At 37.3% G+C, this 14,338-nt stretch overlaps 3 protein-coding genes across 9 annotated transcripts; 2 read left to right on the forward strand and 1 right to left on the reverse strand.

Annotated features, from left to right (window-relative positions):
- The first annotated feature begins 4,310 nt into the window (after positions 1-4,310).
- On the forward strand, positions 4,311-5,919 carry LOC117631494 (transcription factor MYB59-like). Its single transcript, XM_034364693.1, has 3 exons — positions 4,311-4,561; positions 4,666-4,795; positions 5,026-5,919. The coding sequence occupies exons 1-3, from the start codon at positions 4,438-4,440 to the stop codon at positions 5,555-5,557; spliced, it is 786 nt and encodes a 261-aa protein (XP_034220584.1). The 5' UTR covers positions 4,311-4,437; the 3' UTR covers positions 5,558-5,919.
- A 2,209-nt stretch (positions 5,920-8,128) lies between these two features.
- Positions 8,129-13,460, forward strand: LOC117630823 (very-long-chain (3R)-3-hydroxyacyl-CoA dehydratase 2). 7 transcript variants are annotated; one of them, XM_034363613.1, is made up of 10 exons: positions 8,129-8,215; positions 8,290-8,375; positions 8,466-8,513; positions 8,600-8,685; positions 9,307-9,360; positions 9,435-9,502; positions 9,641-9,687; positions 9,852-9,943; positions 10,826-10,974; positions 13,008-13,398. In XM_034363613.1, exons 1-9 carry the CDS (start codon positions 8,157-8,159, stop codon positions 10,928-10,930), a joined length of 645 nt encoding a protein of 214 aa, XP_034219504.1. In that variant the 5' UTR covers positions 8,129-8,156; the 3' UTR covers positions 10,931-10,974; positions 13,008-13,398. The 7 variants fall into 7 exon arrangements, 5 of the variants coding, with proteins under 5 accessions (XP_034219504.1, XP_034219505.1, XP_034219503.1 ...); XM_034363614.1 differs by lacking the exon at positions 13,008-13,398 and adding an exon at positions 12,575-12,686 and having other exon boundaries at positions 10,826-10,926; XM_034363612.1 differs by lacking the exon at positions 13,008-13,398 and adding an exon at positions 12,575-12,675.
- On the reverse strand, positions 12,342-13,753 carry LOC117630822 (probable aquaporin TIP1-2). The gene is made up of 3 exons (XM_034363611.1): positions 13,536-13,753; positions 13,050-13,300; positions 12,342-12,900 (listed from the first exon to the last, which is right to left on the reverse strand). Exons 1-3 carry the CDS (start codon positions 13,666-13,668, stop codon positions 12,526-12,528), a joined length of 759 nt encoding a protein of 252 aa, XP_034219502.1. The 5' UTR covers positions 13,669-13,753; the 3' UTR covers positions 12,342-12,525.
- Positions 13,754-14,338: the final 585 nt, after the last annotated feature.

Consider the following 14,338-nt stretch of genomic DNA (forward strand, 5'->3'; position numbering starts at 1 on the left):
AAGAAATGACAATTTGCTTCCTTAAAGTAGTAATGACAAGCCACTTAGGGTAAGCTTGTCAATGATGGTAAAGTTGGCACCATCCCCAGCTATGGGACCGGTATTCCATTCAGATCCATACAATTCTCTCTCTCCCTCCCCCCACCACTACTGCAAACAGCAATAGAAAGAACTAGAACTTGTACTATAATATATCTTACCTTGCTGGACAAAAACGAAGAAATTTTGCAGCCCTCATCGTCATTAGGTTAATCCGTACCGTTTGATTACAAAGAGCAAAACCATAGACAACATTATCATATTACATTCTTTAAATTATCATGCTGGTTATTATAATCAGAGAGAGAGTGTGTGTGTGTACTAGATATCGATGATGTATTATTTGGCTATTTGACTTGGGTCGACTCGTTTACACAACTAATAGATTTCATGTTCTTACTGAGAGTTTAATGCACTGCACTAACAAATGATATGTTAATCTAATCTCTATGTGGTCTTAATCGTCCTCTAACATTTTGGTAATTTTCTTTTGTCCACAACATATATTAATCAACTTCTTTCTCTTTTTACCACAATTCAATGGGAGAATCGAGCCATCAACAGTTTTTACCATCCTTCATTCGAGTAACAGATCACATACGATTGAAAATGATCTCACTTGATTACATGACTAGCTATGGAGAGAGAGAGAGAGAGAGAGAGAGAGAGAGAGAGAATGAATTAAGTGGGATGGCCACAAAGCTGTGGTGTACGCGTCAACTTCTTCCTATTCCAGCCCACTACAAGGCACTTTATGCCACTACAGTTCTTCTTTATTTGCTGACATCACCAATTCACCACCACAAATATAATGTTTCTTAATTATGCTAATCGAGGCACATGATGCTATAATCCACTAGTAACATATCTCTTTAATATATACCTTGGCTTTTGTATGGCCATAATTTTATAATTAAGCCTCCTGTTTAAGTTGTCTATCCAGCACCTGTTAAATCTATATAATATTTAATCAATCAGATTTCAGAGGAAGGACAACATGTAGTATTGATATCTCGTCCTCTTTATGTTAGAGAAATCTAGAAGAAAAAGATCTGTGGTCCTGTGTGTGTATAGCATAATGGTCGTAGCTGGTATACGAAGTTTCCTCATCTACCAAAATGGACGAGCATAATACAGATATTCAACACAAACACTCATGAGATCTAGTTCAAGTTGCCACTAAGGTAGGGTGAGAAAGTGGAAAAATATTTGGGTGTGACGGCCATAAAGTCACGTACTGTTACTTATTTAAGTTTATGAATGGGCGATAATATTGATGTATGATGAATTTAAAGTAAAATATTGTAGAAGGATACATGTGTTATACTATGAGTGAATTTATAATATCACACAGCGTTGAGAAATTTCTGGCTCGTAGAATTCATTTTCGTTTATATTGATGAATAAAACCCACATTTTAAATTACATTATCCAACCTAAAATCAAATGACAATTAATTGAAAACTAACATGCATGTTTTGAATCATGTCGAAGTGATACCATAATTGAGATTGAATTGAGGCAGGATGAGAGATCTCAACCCACAACTCAGCTCACATATCAACTCGTATCTTTACTTTTAGTCCAAAGTACATGAATTTTCTAAGTTGTTTTAGGAATGTTGTTAATTTCCTTATGAGCCTATACGTATTACTTTATGGAGAAAAAAAAAAAACCCTTTAACTTTTATACAACCTTAACTTTCTTTCATAGTAGCCTATAAGTATTATTTATTATTTTATCAAAGAAAAACTTCATTAACTACTAGCCCACATCACCACAATTAACTATAAAACAACCAATGAGCCTAAATGTACCTTACCACTACTATATGAAGAAGCGTCGTCACAGCCACACCTGCCACCGCATCCGTAACAGATATGGAGAAAATATGATTTTCGAAAATCTAAGTTGCGCATAAGAGTGAACAAATAACGAAAACAACAACCTGCCAAAAAATAACTTGGTGATTTGCAGCCTCTTCCGTCAAATACGATATAGAACTAAATTTGGAGAACATAAGAGTGTTAGAGAGCAGGTTTTCAGATAATTATTTGATTGAGAACAAAGCCCAAAAGGGGTGATGGGGGACTTCAATCGAAGCATGGCTAAGAAGACCTCACCACAAGGAGTTTTTTTATTCAAAATGCCCTAGTGACTTTTTCACTTACCCGAAAAGAAAATATGAGAAGAGAAGAGAGGGAGGAGGGGCAGTGATGACGTTTCTTCCTCCTCCCCTTTATGGAATTTTTCATTAAGACTCATATAAGGAGAGAGTGACTAGAATTTTCTCTTTCATAGTATAAGTTAAGCAAAAGCATATGCTCATGAAGGCCAAAAGAAGAAGAAAAGATTAACTAAGTTGACCATAATTTCCAATTCTTAAGAGTCTGTGTTTATGAAAATTTGAAATAATAATCAGCTCTCATCAGAGATAGTCCACTTGTTAAAGTGAGAAGACAAAGCTAACAAAAGCCCCATGCATGATGAGCTAGCCCTAATCTAAGCTGGTAGTGGGGCAATTAACCCTAAATGGGTATTTGAATATGTTCTTGTACTGGCCTTTATGGCTTATCACTTAGAGCTGGATTTATGAATGCAATATATCGTTTCCTTAAAAAAATAAAAATAAGAAAACTGGTGGTGGGGCAATTGGGTGCTAGTCCTCTTAAACATAAAGGAAATGAATCTAGCAAAGCATTTGAAAACATATTTCTGAGAATAATATCTGATACCATTTTCACATTTAATTGAAAAGGGAAAGGGTCACTTATAGGGCACCACCTTAAAGTACAGTTGCTTCCTATTCCCTTGCTTTTCCAGATTTGTCCTCATATGCTTTAACTTTCCTTTGGCTTCTACACCTTACATCAACATTTCCTCAAATTGGATGAAAGGAGAGGCTCTCTAGTGACCTCCATCAATTTATTCTCTTTTATCCAACCACACCAAGATAAAGCCAATCTTGTTTTATGGTCGACGCATGTCAAGTTTCACAATTTATGTTTTGTATCTAGACTGTTGTTGAACTTGATCAATAGGTTATATTCATAACTTGATCAATGGTTTATATTTACTACTTGCTTTTAATGATGATGTTCGCATGTAAATATATATTCCATACTATTTGTGGTTTCCAAGGGGGAGTGTTGTAAAGTCAAGGATGGATCTCAAAATAATAGAGCCCACTACCTAATTGATTGAAGAATATCATGATGAAAGTACTGTGGGAAGGCATCATTACACATTCACATGAAGCCAAGAAACTTTGCCTATAAGTGGACTTCCTCCCTTCATTGTAATCGACTGAGAAAACAAACATTCTGTCCAATACTTGCTTTTAATGATGATGTTCGCATGTAAATATATATTCCATACTATTTGTGGTCTCCAAGGGGGATTGTTGTAAAGTCAAGGATGGATCTCAAAATAATAGAGCCCACTACCTAATTGATTGAAGAATATCATGATGAAAGTACTGTGGGAAGGCATCATTACACATTCACAGGAAGCCAAGAAACTTTGCCTATAAGTGGACTTCCTCCCTTCATTGTAATCGACTGAGAAAACAAACATTCTATCCATTCTTGGACTACTTTACAATGCAATTCAGTGATTATAATTATCTATTTTTTACGTTGAATCTGAAAGTTTATTATTGTGAAAAATTTGCCAAATGGATAGCAGCTGGTGATTTAAATTGTGCAAGCAAATACAATATATTAGACAGAAATCTAATCACTTCGAGAGTACTCAAATGGCTATATAATTTTCAATTTTTCTGATATTTTGTAGGGATGGTACCTCACTTCAAACATTTCCCTCATAAGATATACTGCTTAAACTAAGTGTGCGTGTGTTTGCGTGAGAGAGAGAGAGAGAGAGAGAGAGAGAGAAAGGGACTTAGCAAACCTTTATTTGCAGGCCACATCAACTAATTAGATGACTTATTAATCTTCTTAAAAATGGATCAAATTAGTAATAGTTTTTATTGATGATGATCAAGCTCTTGTGCTAGACTTTATATGATTTGGTAGTTATACTGTTCCTTGGAGGTCTCTGATATGATCCCATGAGAGTTACACCAACAGATCAATCTCTTACTTCGATTATTGCGTTCATAGTGGCTGACATCAGATCCATAAAGTGCCTTATCACAAAAAAGCATGCGTGCACCACATGGACGGTGAAGATGCAAAATCAGCAAATATTATAATCAAGCAGCCTCTCAGCATGGAAGCTGGGGTTGTATATATATCCGTACTGGACACCAAAGTTTCCATGTAAAACAAGGAGGAGGAGAAAGTAGCAGCAGAACAGAAGCATTGCGATCAAAAGAGCCAAGGCCACAAGCTTGGGAATCGTAAAAAGAAAAGGAAAAGAGAAAATTTATCAATCATGAAAATGGTTCAAGAGGAAAACATCAGAAAGGGCCCATGGACAGAGCAAGAGGACTTCAACCTGGTGTGCTTTGTGGGCTTGTTTGGAGACAGACGTTGGGACTTCATAGCTAAGGTATCAGGTTTGAAGGTGGAGGGAGAGAACTAATAGGTACGGTTATTTGGAGATGATAGGCTTCTCCAAGGAGCTCCCATTTAACCCACCTGGATTAATATTTTGTTGTAGGTTTGAACAGAACAGGTAAGAGTTGCAGGTTAAGATGGGTTAATTACTTGCACCCTGGCCTCAAAAGAGGCAAGATGACCCCTCAAGAAGAGCGCCTGGTGCTTGAGCTCCACTCCAAATGGGGAAATAGGTTTGACAAAAAAAACATAGCATCTAAATTCCTCACTTTGTTTATCATTATCTAACATTTCTTTGAGTATAATATCCTTTGATGAGTAATGTTCAATACTCGGATAGTTTGACATGTTGTGTTGTTCGACTGTAAATCGAGATTCATAGCCTGACAACATAACATACCCTTAATTTCAATTCTTTCAATTTGATTTTACTTGATATAGGATGTAATTAAATTTCATGCAGATGGTCAAGAATTGCTAGAAAATTACCTGGGAGGACAGATAATGAGATTAAGAATTACTGGAGGACTCATATGAGGAAGAAGGCACAAGAGAAAAAGAGGGCTGCATCCCCATCATCGTCTTCTTCCAACTGTTCTTCATCCTCAAACATCACCTCAACTGAAGGAGGAGCAAGCTTTTATGACACAGGTGGGCTTGAAATCAAGGCATCATCAGGAGCAAAGAAAACTGGTGGAGATCATCCGGAGCAAGAAGATGATAAAAAAAGGGACCAAAAGGAGTACTCACTTGATGATATATGGAAGGATATCAATCTGCCAGAAGTGAACAGTATTGAACCAGTTTACAATGGCTATAGTGAAGAAGCCGGCAACATTATTTCTTGCCCATTAATGGCTTCTCCAGCACCATGGGAGTATTGCTCTGACTCTCTATGGGAAATGGATGAAGAGGAAAGTAAGATGTTTCTCCCAACTACAAGTGACCAATTTCTGTCCGGTTTTGAATATGGAAAAGCATCTCTAATTGGCTGATTAGGATTTTATTTATTAAGATTTGTTCATATGTGAAATAGGGTCTTAAGGAAAAGCTCCTCTAACCTGTATAATAACATGGGTATGATCTCAGATGATCTCTAAGCTCTTTTTTTCTTTCTGAAATCTGGGTCTGGTCTGCACCAGCCATCAGCTGCAGATCACTTGTTTTTATGCATTATGCATTACTTTACTCTAGTTCCTGTCCTCTGTATCCTTGTGTGTGTTTTTCAATTTTCAGTGAGGAAGAGAGAACTTCAAATTTACCATATGGTGTTGTTGCTGTGGTATGTCCATGGAAGTATGTTGTATATATGTCTTCTAAGATTTACTTTTCAATATCAAGCTGGTTACCATCAGAATTTTTCTTCTTTTAGCTTATTTTATGCTACATAAAATTGTTCTTGAGCAGCTTCATGAAGAACCTTAAGCACTTAATTAATGTCCAATTACTAATATTTTCACCCAAATTAAACCCACTAAAGCATCATTAAAGAAAAAAAGGGAATCTTGAATTATGAGCATATAAGAACCTTGAGGAAACTAAAAGGTTGTTCTATCTCTAGCTTTCCCAGATTCCATTTTGCTTCTACTTTTCCATGAAAAAATAGCTGCAGCCAACCCTTCAAGTTTGTCTGCAACAAGAATCTATTGTAAACAAATTCTGGGTATGCATTGATGAACTGAATGTTAACTGAATTAATTACTAATTAACTGGTTAAAAACCAAGGATTAGCATGTGAACAAGTGGGGGATAAAAATGGATTAATTTTGGGACAGCAATATCTGTTAAAAGTAAGATAAAAAGGAGAGTACACATGCTATCATCCTACCAGGTCCAGCATGGAGAAAAACTCCTTTTGAGGAGTGTGGTCCAGGTACCATGGCCTTATTAATTCTTTGCTAATTAAATTACTAATTTAGTGGTTAGATGTCCAAATCATTTTTCCATAAGATTTGTTTATTTTATTCATAGTTGTGGTCCATTTAAAACTGCACAAGCATATCCCCCCAATAACATCACCTTGTCATGCACAAGAACATTTAATATTTTTCCTCTCCTGATAAAAATAAACTCAGAAAGCACTTAAGTTCCAAAGGAAATCTTCTAATGACTTTGCAGATTTAGCTTCAAATCTTTCCAAGAAGAGCCAAGAAGAGCTGAGACATGTGCATAAATAATTCATCAAAAACACAAAAAGAAAAATTTCTACACACATGTCGACTGTAAAGAAAAAAAGGGAAGTATTTTCCTACATAAAGATAAAAAAGAACTCAGAATCACCTTTTCTACAGTTACAAATTAAGGCCACCAAAAGGTAATACAACACACAATAACTATAGGAAGTGACAGAAAATGCTTATGCTATAAATTCTCTTAATTTATTATAAAAAAACAACCATGTTCTTTGTCAAATCTTTGTTCTGTTTTTATTTCTGTCTTTCCAACTTTAGCATTTCATTGGATTGCACATCAGATTTGACAAAATATGCAGAGAGATATTAACATTATCTTTTTTAGTGCCTAGACGTGGATCCTATTCTGATGTTCTAATAAGTCAATGCCAAAAGAGATCATCCTTTGTCGTGCCTGTCTTTAAAGTGATCATCCTTTCTTTTTTTTGTTCTTTTTTTTTTTTCAATGAATAAGCTATGTGTTTTCCACAAACCATAAGCTACACAAGTCATGGAGCAAAGAGTTGCTCAAAACCAAACACGAAAGGAAGAAAGCAGGAGTATTAAAAAAAACCAATATTCCATCTGCTACAAACTGCAGAACACCTATCAGACAGAGGAAACGGATTACAAAGAAAAAACCTATATTTATGCATCGTTTTCAATTTTCTCAAAGATATGATCTTCTGTGATACACTTAGGGTTGAAAGACCTGCTGTTCCTTTCCAACCCTGTATGATAGTGATAGATGATATCATGATAGCACTCTCCAATCTGATTTAACAAGAAAGAATAATGAGGCCATTTCCTTGTCCAAATTCTCTGATGAGGCTACGTTCAGTTCAGAGAATCTATGATTTATGGTTTTAATGAAGCCTTTGCGCGCGTGAACACACACACACAACAAAATGAAGAAAAAGAAATGGAGTTTCTACAAATAAAACAACATAGTTTAACGTAGAATATCACTTGTATTTAAAAAAAACATGGTTTAAGACATATACAAAATCAATAGAGGCTAGGAACGCTTCAAAATCCTTTTAATCTAATATCGCTTCTATCAAAAGAAGAAAGAAACGAAATAGCCCACTCTTATGGTACAAGCAATATTGGGAGAGGGTTTTCTCACACGCACTGTTAATATGTCATGGAGGTTCGAACTACTAGTCTGCTAGTCAATATCCTTTTTCACTGAACTAGATTCCGTTAGCCAAAATAACCCATGTACTCTTAAATGTGGGGAAAATGACAGGATATGAAACTCAGGCCCATCCTGCAGTTTCTGTCTCTGAAGCCCATAAATATCCCTGGCCCAGTTGGGCCCAATCCAAAGGGTCCACGACAATAACCACCATTAATTAACCCGCCAAGTCGCCTACGTTCTTAGTCCAACGGTTGGAATTTGGGAAGAGTTGAAGGCACAATGCCAAAGCTATCCAACCTCTATCTCTTGGCCTACAACTCTCTTCAGGCCGTTGCCTGGTAAAGCGCTCAACAGTAAAACCCACCTCCCAAAATTTCAAATCTTTGTTGCTGATATGAAATTTCCATTGCAGGGCAGTTTGTCTCGCTTTAAGCTTGAGCAGCTTTGTCTCCACCAAGGCCGTCAATGGAGCTTATGCTTCTGCTGGAGACCTCATCTGTCAGTAATTTTTTTTTTTGGATTTGTGATTGAATTGAACAAAGAATTGGTTTTTCTTTTTAATCAAGTTTTGTGTCTTGATCACTGCAGATTTTCTCCAAATGGTTCAGTTCTTGGAAGTTATACACGGAGCGGTTGGTAGGTTTTCTGAGACCTAATATTTATATGTTTCCAAGTTTATTAAGAGTGTGAGTTTCATGCTTATTTATGCTATGAAATTGGAGGTCTCGTGCCGAGTGGAGTGGTGTTTCCTCTGATGCAATGGGCAGGAAGGGCTCATTTTCTGTTTGTTTTGCGCCAAACCCATGAGGTTATTTCTTTCCTCTTCTTTTTTTTTTTTTTTTTTCCCTTATTTGATTTTAAGTATTAAAGTACCTTTCTTGTGCGATTTATGGGTTTTATTATTGAGACTTGAGCTTCCCTTGAAAGGTGAGATTGGTAAAAGGGGAAGGAGCAAGTGCAGAATCTGTTGATTTCTTAGGCTGCTTGTTTGTGCAATGTCATAATATATAAGCATGGGCTTGAATGCATATATGCTTATTTTATTGTTAGGGATTTGAAGACCTTGATCCCCAATTCTTAAGATCAAACAAATTAAGGACACTAGATAAGCATAACAAAAACCCAGAATTTTTACTTGGTTCACCCCAAACTGGTTTAAACCCACATGGGTGATTCGGGTTTGAATCAAATAAACGAAGAAGCAGAAGGGTATTACAATCAAGAGCATATGGGTTCTTCCTCACACAAGAATAATCTCTTCCCTTGTTCTCAATAAACCCCAACCTCACTCAAGCAAAAGTGCACCAAGAGAAATCCTAAGTTCTGAAATTTTGCAGAAATGCTTAATTCTTGTAAAAATCTTAACATTAATGAGGTCTGCTTATTGTGCACAAATTAATCGTAGTCCATTGTTTTGAGCATTTTGTAGGTCCAAGAGTCGCCATCAGTCTTCATAACTTTTGTTGCTTGGAGCTTAAGTGAGGTAAGTTGGTTCAAAAAGATTTCTACAATAAAATTTCAGTGAACTAAATAATAAGATCACGAATCTGTATGCAGGTTATTAGGTATCCACATTATGCTTTTAACTGCATGGGAAGTTACCCTTCATGGATTACCTATCTCAGGTTCTACTCTTTCTAATTATGATGATAAATTCAAAATTCATATACAAGCAACCAACACAATACTACGCAACAAAAAAAAAATAGAATGCAAGTAGAAAGGATTTTATTTGCAATAACGATACTTTTGCGTTTAACTAGGTACACTGCATTCATTGTCTTGTATCCTCCAGGGATGGCTGGTGAAAGTAAGTTCATAGTTTCCATTAGTCTTTGGTTTCAATTTTTGATTGTATGAAAAAATCCTGCACAACAACACCCCACACACCACACCACCACCCACCCCCCCGCCGGCGCTGGCCCTCCTTTCCCTTCCTCTCCTTCTTCCTTGATTTTGGTGATTACAATGCAGCCTGGCTTATGTACCAAGCACTTCCTTTTGTAAAGAAGACGAGCCTCTTCCCAGATTTATTTGCTGGCCTCAGCTATTATAACTTTCTGAGGGTATGTTCTGATTTTTTTCACCATGAGCTTTAATATACATGCTTCTTCTTTCCACCTTGCCAATTAGGCACTCATGGTATAGGGCAGGTCCAGAACCTTTGTATAATTTGACTAGACTAAATATTTACTTGACATGGATTTTTGGTTACTGTAAGTAAATTTCTAATAGGCTAGGAGGATAATTTGGAAATTTATATGCTCTGTTGGGATGTGGTTGGGATTCCTGTTATTAGGTTTTGGTTGGGAACTTGGGAATCTAAAACTGAAGTGAGATTCACATTCTTGCAGGATCTATCAATTCTTAACAATTTCATCTGTGTATTTACACTTGGTGGATGTATTTCTTTTGTTTCCCTGTTAGCTAAGAAATGATAGATTCAGAAAAGATCTACCACCTTCTTGGCTGGTTTTGGGTGTGAAACCCCAATTTGAAGGGTCGGATTTGGGTTGGAGTTCCACTATTCCAATCGTGCTCCATAGCCAGCCATTCCTAATTCCAGGATGGACATGCATTACTAGGATTGCATTTATTAATCAAAGTTCCCCATGAAAGAAAAAAGAAAATGTAATAATTGGTTCTCCCATTTTAAAGTTTCCAAGACCTTTCAATATTCGACCTCCAGGAAAATATGCCATGGTTTTCTTGGTCCTCCAGTAAGGTAGACTTGCAACAGCCACTTTTAAGTTATATTCCTCTTTAAATCTTACCTACGGTTCCTTCAATAAATGGTTTTAGTCTTCAGTGCACATGCATCAGACATAAGGGAAACTGTCTCCCTTCTATTTTCTAACAATGTCCCAACTTAATATTTCATTTGTTTCGCTGTTTTAAATATATAAAAGAATCAGTGTGTTTAATATCGTTGGAATTTTCTGATTTAGGTTTTGCTTGTCTGCTACCCATTCCTCTGCTTGAAACTTTACCTGCATATGTTCAAGCAACGCCAATCAAAGCTGGGTAAACACCCCAAGAAGAAGAAAAGGTGATGCCAGTTTCTGGTGATTCAGAAACACACACTTCATAAAGAGAGGCATGTATTGGCTTTTATTTGAATTATTTCAGTGCACTTCTTGACTCATTCTCCTCTTCACACTATGTAATTACTGAAGTCCAAAATTGTCTGTCCAATGTATTTTAGATTCCTGATCAACATTGTCAAGTCTGTCCAGATGAGGTTATGAAGTTGATCTATTAGGCAGTCGTGCAATTCGTGATATTAGAATCTGGAAATAAATGGTGTTTGGCACTTGATATATTGGATTTCGGATGCACGTAGTAGTGGAGTTTTAGCTTGAAATACTAATCAAGTCTAATCTAGTAACTAAAACATATTTGTTTTGAGAAACAGGTATATTTTTTCCCTTTGCACCTCTTTTGCATGGAGTCTGGAAAACAAAAATTAATAAAATGAGGAAGTAGTTTTTTCATTTGTTTTCTAGGTAAAGCTCTGTATATGGTCCGGTCCCATCCTCCTCAGTTTAGTTTTAGATTTACTAATTAAAGCAAAACTAACTACTCATGCTACATGTTACATGGTAAATGTGCAACTTTAGTTCAATTCCTCTACCTGCTTCTTCCCCTTCTCTTTCACTATTCCCATCAAGGTCCCCAGCTTGGTTGACTGAACCGGATAGAACTAGTGCCTAGCGAGCGGGTGACAGCCCCTTGTGTAGTTCGGAGCCTTGAAGCTTACCTTATTACTATGAAAAGGAAAAAAGGTATGCTTTTAGTATAATTGCACATTTCTATTATGAGCCTCTAAAGCTGTGTCAATAGTTCACCCTATCTTCTACTTAGACAGTTTGAAATCCCCCTCTAAAATTAACATGTCGAAATTCACAGCTTTCACGACTATCACTCCCAGCTTCTTGTCCATGCCATGGCAGATAATATGATTGCTCCTTTTTCCACAAGTTATCTCCTCCATTACCCTTTTCCCACTCGATAGCTTGAGCACTTGTTGTTTCCCTCTTTTCTCTGTAGCAAACCCTTAGTCTCTTCAAGCTCTGTTGTCCTCTTATCGTCAACACTATCTCGAAGTTTTTAATTATTCTCATTGTTGTAGTAGGTATATATAGGACAACTAGCTCTGTGTCCAAGCTTCCTCTTGAGTCCCCTGGCTTGCAGGTTAGGGTGGGTTGAAGAGTGATCCATGTGCTGGAGTTTTAATAATCTAATTCAACTTGTTTTATGGGGCATAACAGCGTCACTAGACTTTGCTGCTAGCATGACACATCCAAATTAGTGTGGTCCAAAGGCCAGTCTGTATTCTAGGGCATAAATTGTGGTTAGCCTTTTGGTGGTTGTTTTGGGATGACTTAGCCACCCTATTATCTGTTAATTTACTCAGTAGCTGACTAATTCATTGCTCTTATTTTAGTCAAGCACATGCGCCTCTTTGCACCTAAAACATTTTTTAAACTGAACACAAATTGCACAGAAACAAAACAATACAGAGTCCACTGGAATTCAACAATTAACAACATCCAAATACAAACATCACCAAACCACCCACAGCATTGAGACAAAACCCCATTTCATCACTTGAACTGGAAGGGAAAAAAAAAAAACTTGAAATTGCTTAGTAGTCTGTGGTGGGGAGCTGCTCATGTGTGTCTGGGGTGATGTAGATGAGATCGTAGACAAGGGCAGCAATGGCAGCGCCGATGAATGGGCCGAGCCAGTAGACCCAGTGGTTGTCCCATGTCCAGCTGACGACAGCGGGTCCGAAGGAGACTGCTGGGTTCATGGATGCACCATCAAAGGCACCAGCAACCAAGATGTTGGCACCAACAATGAAACCAATTGCAATGGGGGCAATGATGCCTATGTTGCCCTTCTTTGGGTCAAGGGCTGTGGCATAAACTGTGTAAACCAGACCAAAGGTGATCACAATCTCCAGCACCACAGCATTCCATACACTCACACCGCTTGATAGGGAGAAAGCAGAGGTTTCCTGCATCAGATCAATTAACAACATAAATTAATCCCTTGATAAGAAAGATTTTTTTTATTTTATTATTATTATTTTTTTTTTTATTATTAAATTTTTTTTTTTTGTAGGTGGTGATTGAGAGTTTTAGTTTGAATGAGTTAGTGGCTTACCAATCCACCGGTTGCAAACCTGAGAAGCAAGCATGCAATCACGGCTCCAAGCAACTGGGCAATCCAGTACAAAATAGACCTGACGAGAGAGATGTTGCCGCCAATAAAGGCACCAAATGTGACAGCAGGGTTAACATGACCGCCGGAGATGTTTGCTGCAATGGAAACCGCCACGAAAAGTGCAAAGGCATGGGCCAAGGCAGCGGCTATAAGGCCAGCCGGTGTCGTTGAAGCACCGTCAGTGAGCTTGCCTGTCAAAGCACCAAATATAAGATTAATAAGCATATGTACTAATGAACAAAAACAAAATGTTTATTTGTCAAATAATCTTATATGTTATGTTATCGAACCATCACTTCAACATTGAGCATATGGATGCGTGTTTAAAGTATATGGTTAAGATTCACAGTCTGACTCTTATAATGTGTTGAAAAAAGAAAAAGAAATTGGGAAATGAAAAACAAGGTGACAAGGTAAGGGACATACTGAAAGCCATGCCAGAGCCTTCACCGGCAAAAACAAAAATGAGAACTGAGATGAACTCAGCAAGAGCTGCTTTGAGAGCATCTGGCTGCCCAAACTCAGCTGGGTTTCCAATTGCAATTCTAGAGACAGGCATTCTTGGAAATTTGGATTTTGACTTAATCAAAAATCCTTATAGCAAATCCAAATTCACAAGAGAGAAGAAGCTGCTTTTGCTTTGCGTGCTGTTGGTTAGTCTCATAGTAACAGTTATATATAGGGGTCCTTAAACACAGCGTTAACGGCCGATTAACCGGACCAGCCGGTTTCCATCCGGTAACAGCTGAAATTCAACGACAAGTACAATTGGCAGCCACCTGTCATTGTCTGGCTGGGCTAGTAGGCGGGCCTCCCATTTGTTCCCATCATGCCACGTGGACGGCTGATGTGACTTGGAGGCTTGAATGATCAGCATGATGGAGAAATTTGATCACACTCACCGGCCAATGTTTTGGGTTTGCGCCTTTGCGGTTGTGGGCCCTCCAATGATTGTTGTAATTTTTGACCGACCATTATTATTTTATTTGTAATTTTTTGGCTAATGCGATTAGTTGCAATGGCTTCACTTCATTCTCACCCTAATCATTAACTAAGACATAATTATGAACATAGTTATAGTGATTAAAATCTAGGTATTTTGTTTTTGAAAATTTGTAATTACACACGTCAAATATGATTTGCTTGAATATTGCAAGTTGAAATAAACGTTTTTTACAACATACGTTATAAGATTCTACTTGACTATTTTTAAGATCAATTAGAAATCT

The sequence above is a fragment of the Prunus dulcis genome, chromosome 6, assembly GCF_902201215.1.
Source record: "Prunus dulcis chromosome 6, ALMONDv2, whole genome shotgun sequence".
NCBI lineage: Eukaryota > Viridiplantae > Streptophyta > Magnoliopsida > Rosales > Rosaceae > Prunus > Prunus dulcis.

Excerpts from the sequence above, each read along its gene's own strand:
- LOC117631494 (XM_034364693.1), top strand. The coding sequence starts at position 4,438 with ATGAAAATGGTTCAAGAGGAAAACATCAGAAAGGGCCCATGGACAGAG. Across the intron at positions 4,562-4,665 it reads CTTCATAGCTAAGGTATCAG|GTTTGAACAGAACAGGTAAG; the intron begins GTTTGAAGGTGG and ends ATTTTGTTGTAG. Across the intron at positions 4,796-5,025 it reads CACTCCAAATGGGGAAATAG|ATGGTCAAGAATTGCTAGAA; the intron begins GTTTGACAAAAA and ends AATTTCATGCAG.
- LOC117630823 (XM_034363613.1), top strand. The coding sequence starts at position 8,157 with ATGCCAAAGCTATCCAACCTCTATCTCTTGGCCTACAACTCTCTTCAG. Across the intron at positions 9,361-9,434 it reads TTGCTTGGAGCTTAAGTGAG|GTTATTAGGTATCCACATTA; the intron begins GTAAGTTGGTTC and ends ATCTGTATGCAG. Across the intron at positions 9,944-10,825 it reads GCTATTATAACTTTCTGAGG|GTTTTGCTTGTCTGCTACCC; the intron begins GTATGTTCTGAT and ends TTTCTGATTTAG.
- LOC117630822 (XM_034363611.1), bottom strand. The coding sequence starts at position 13,668 with ATGCCTGTCTCTAGAATTGCAATTGGAAACCCAGCTGAGTTTGGGCAG. Across the intron at positions 13,301-13,535 it reads AGGCTCTGGCATGGCTTTCA|GCAAGCTCACTGACGGTGCT; the intron begins GTATGTCCCTTA and ends GTGCTTTGACAG. Across the intron at positions 12,901-13,049 it reads GGTTTGCAACCGGTGGATTG|GAAACCTCTGCTTTCTCCCT; the intron begins GTAAGCCACTAA and ends GATCTGATGCAG.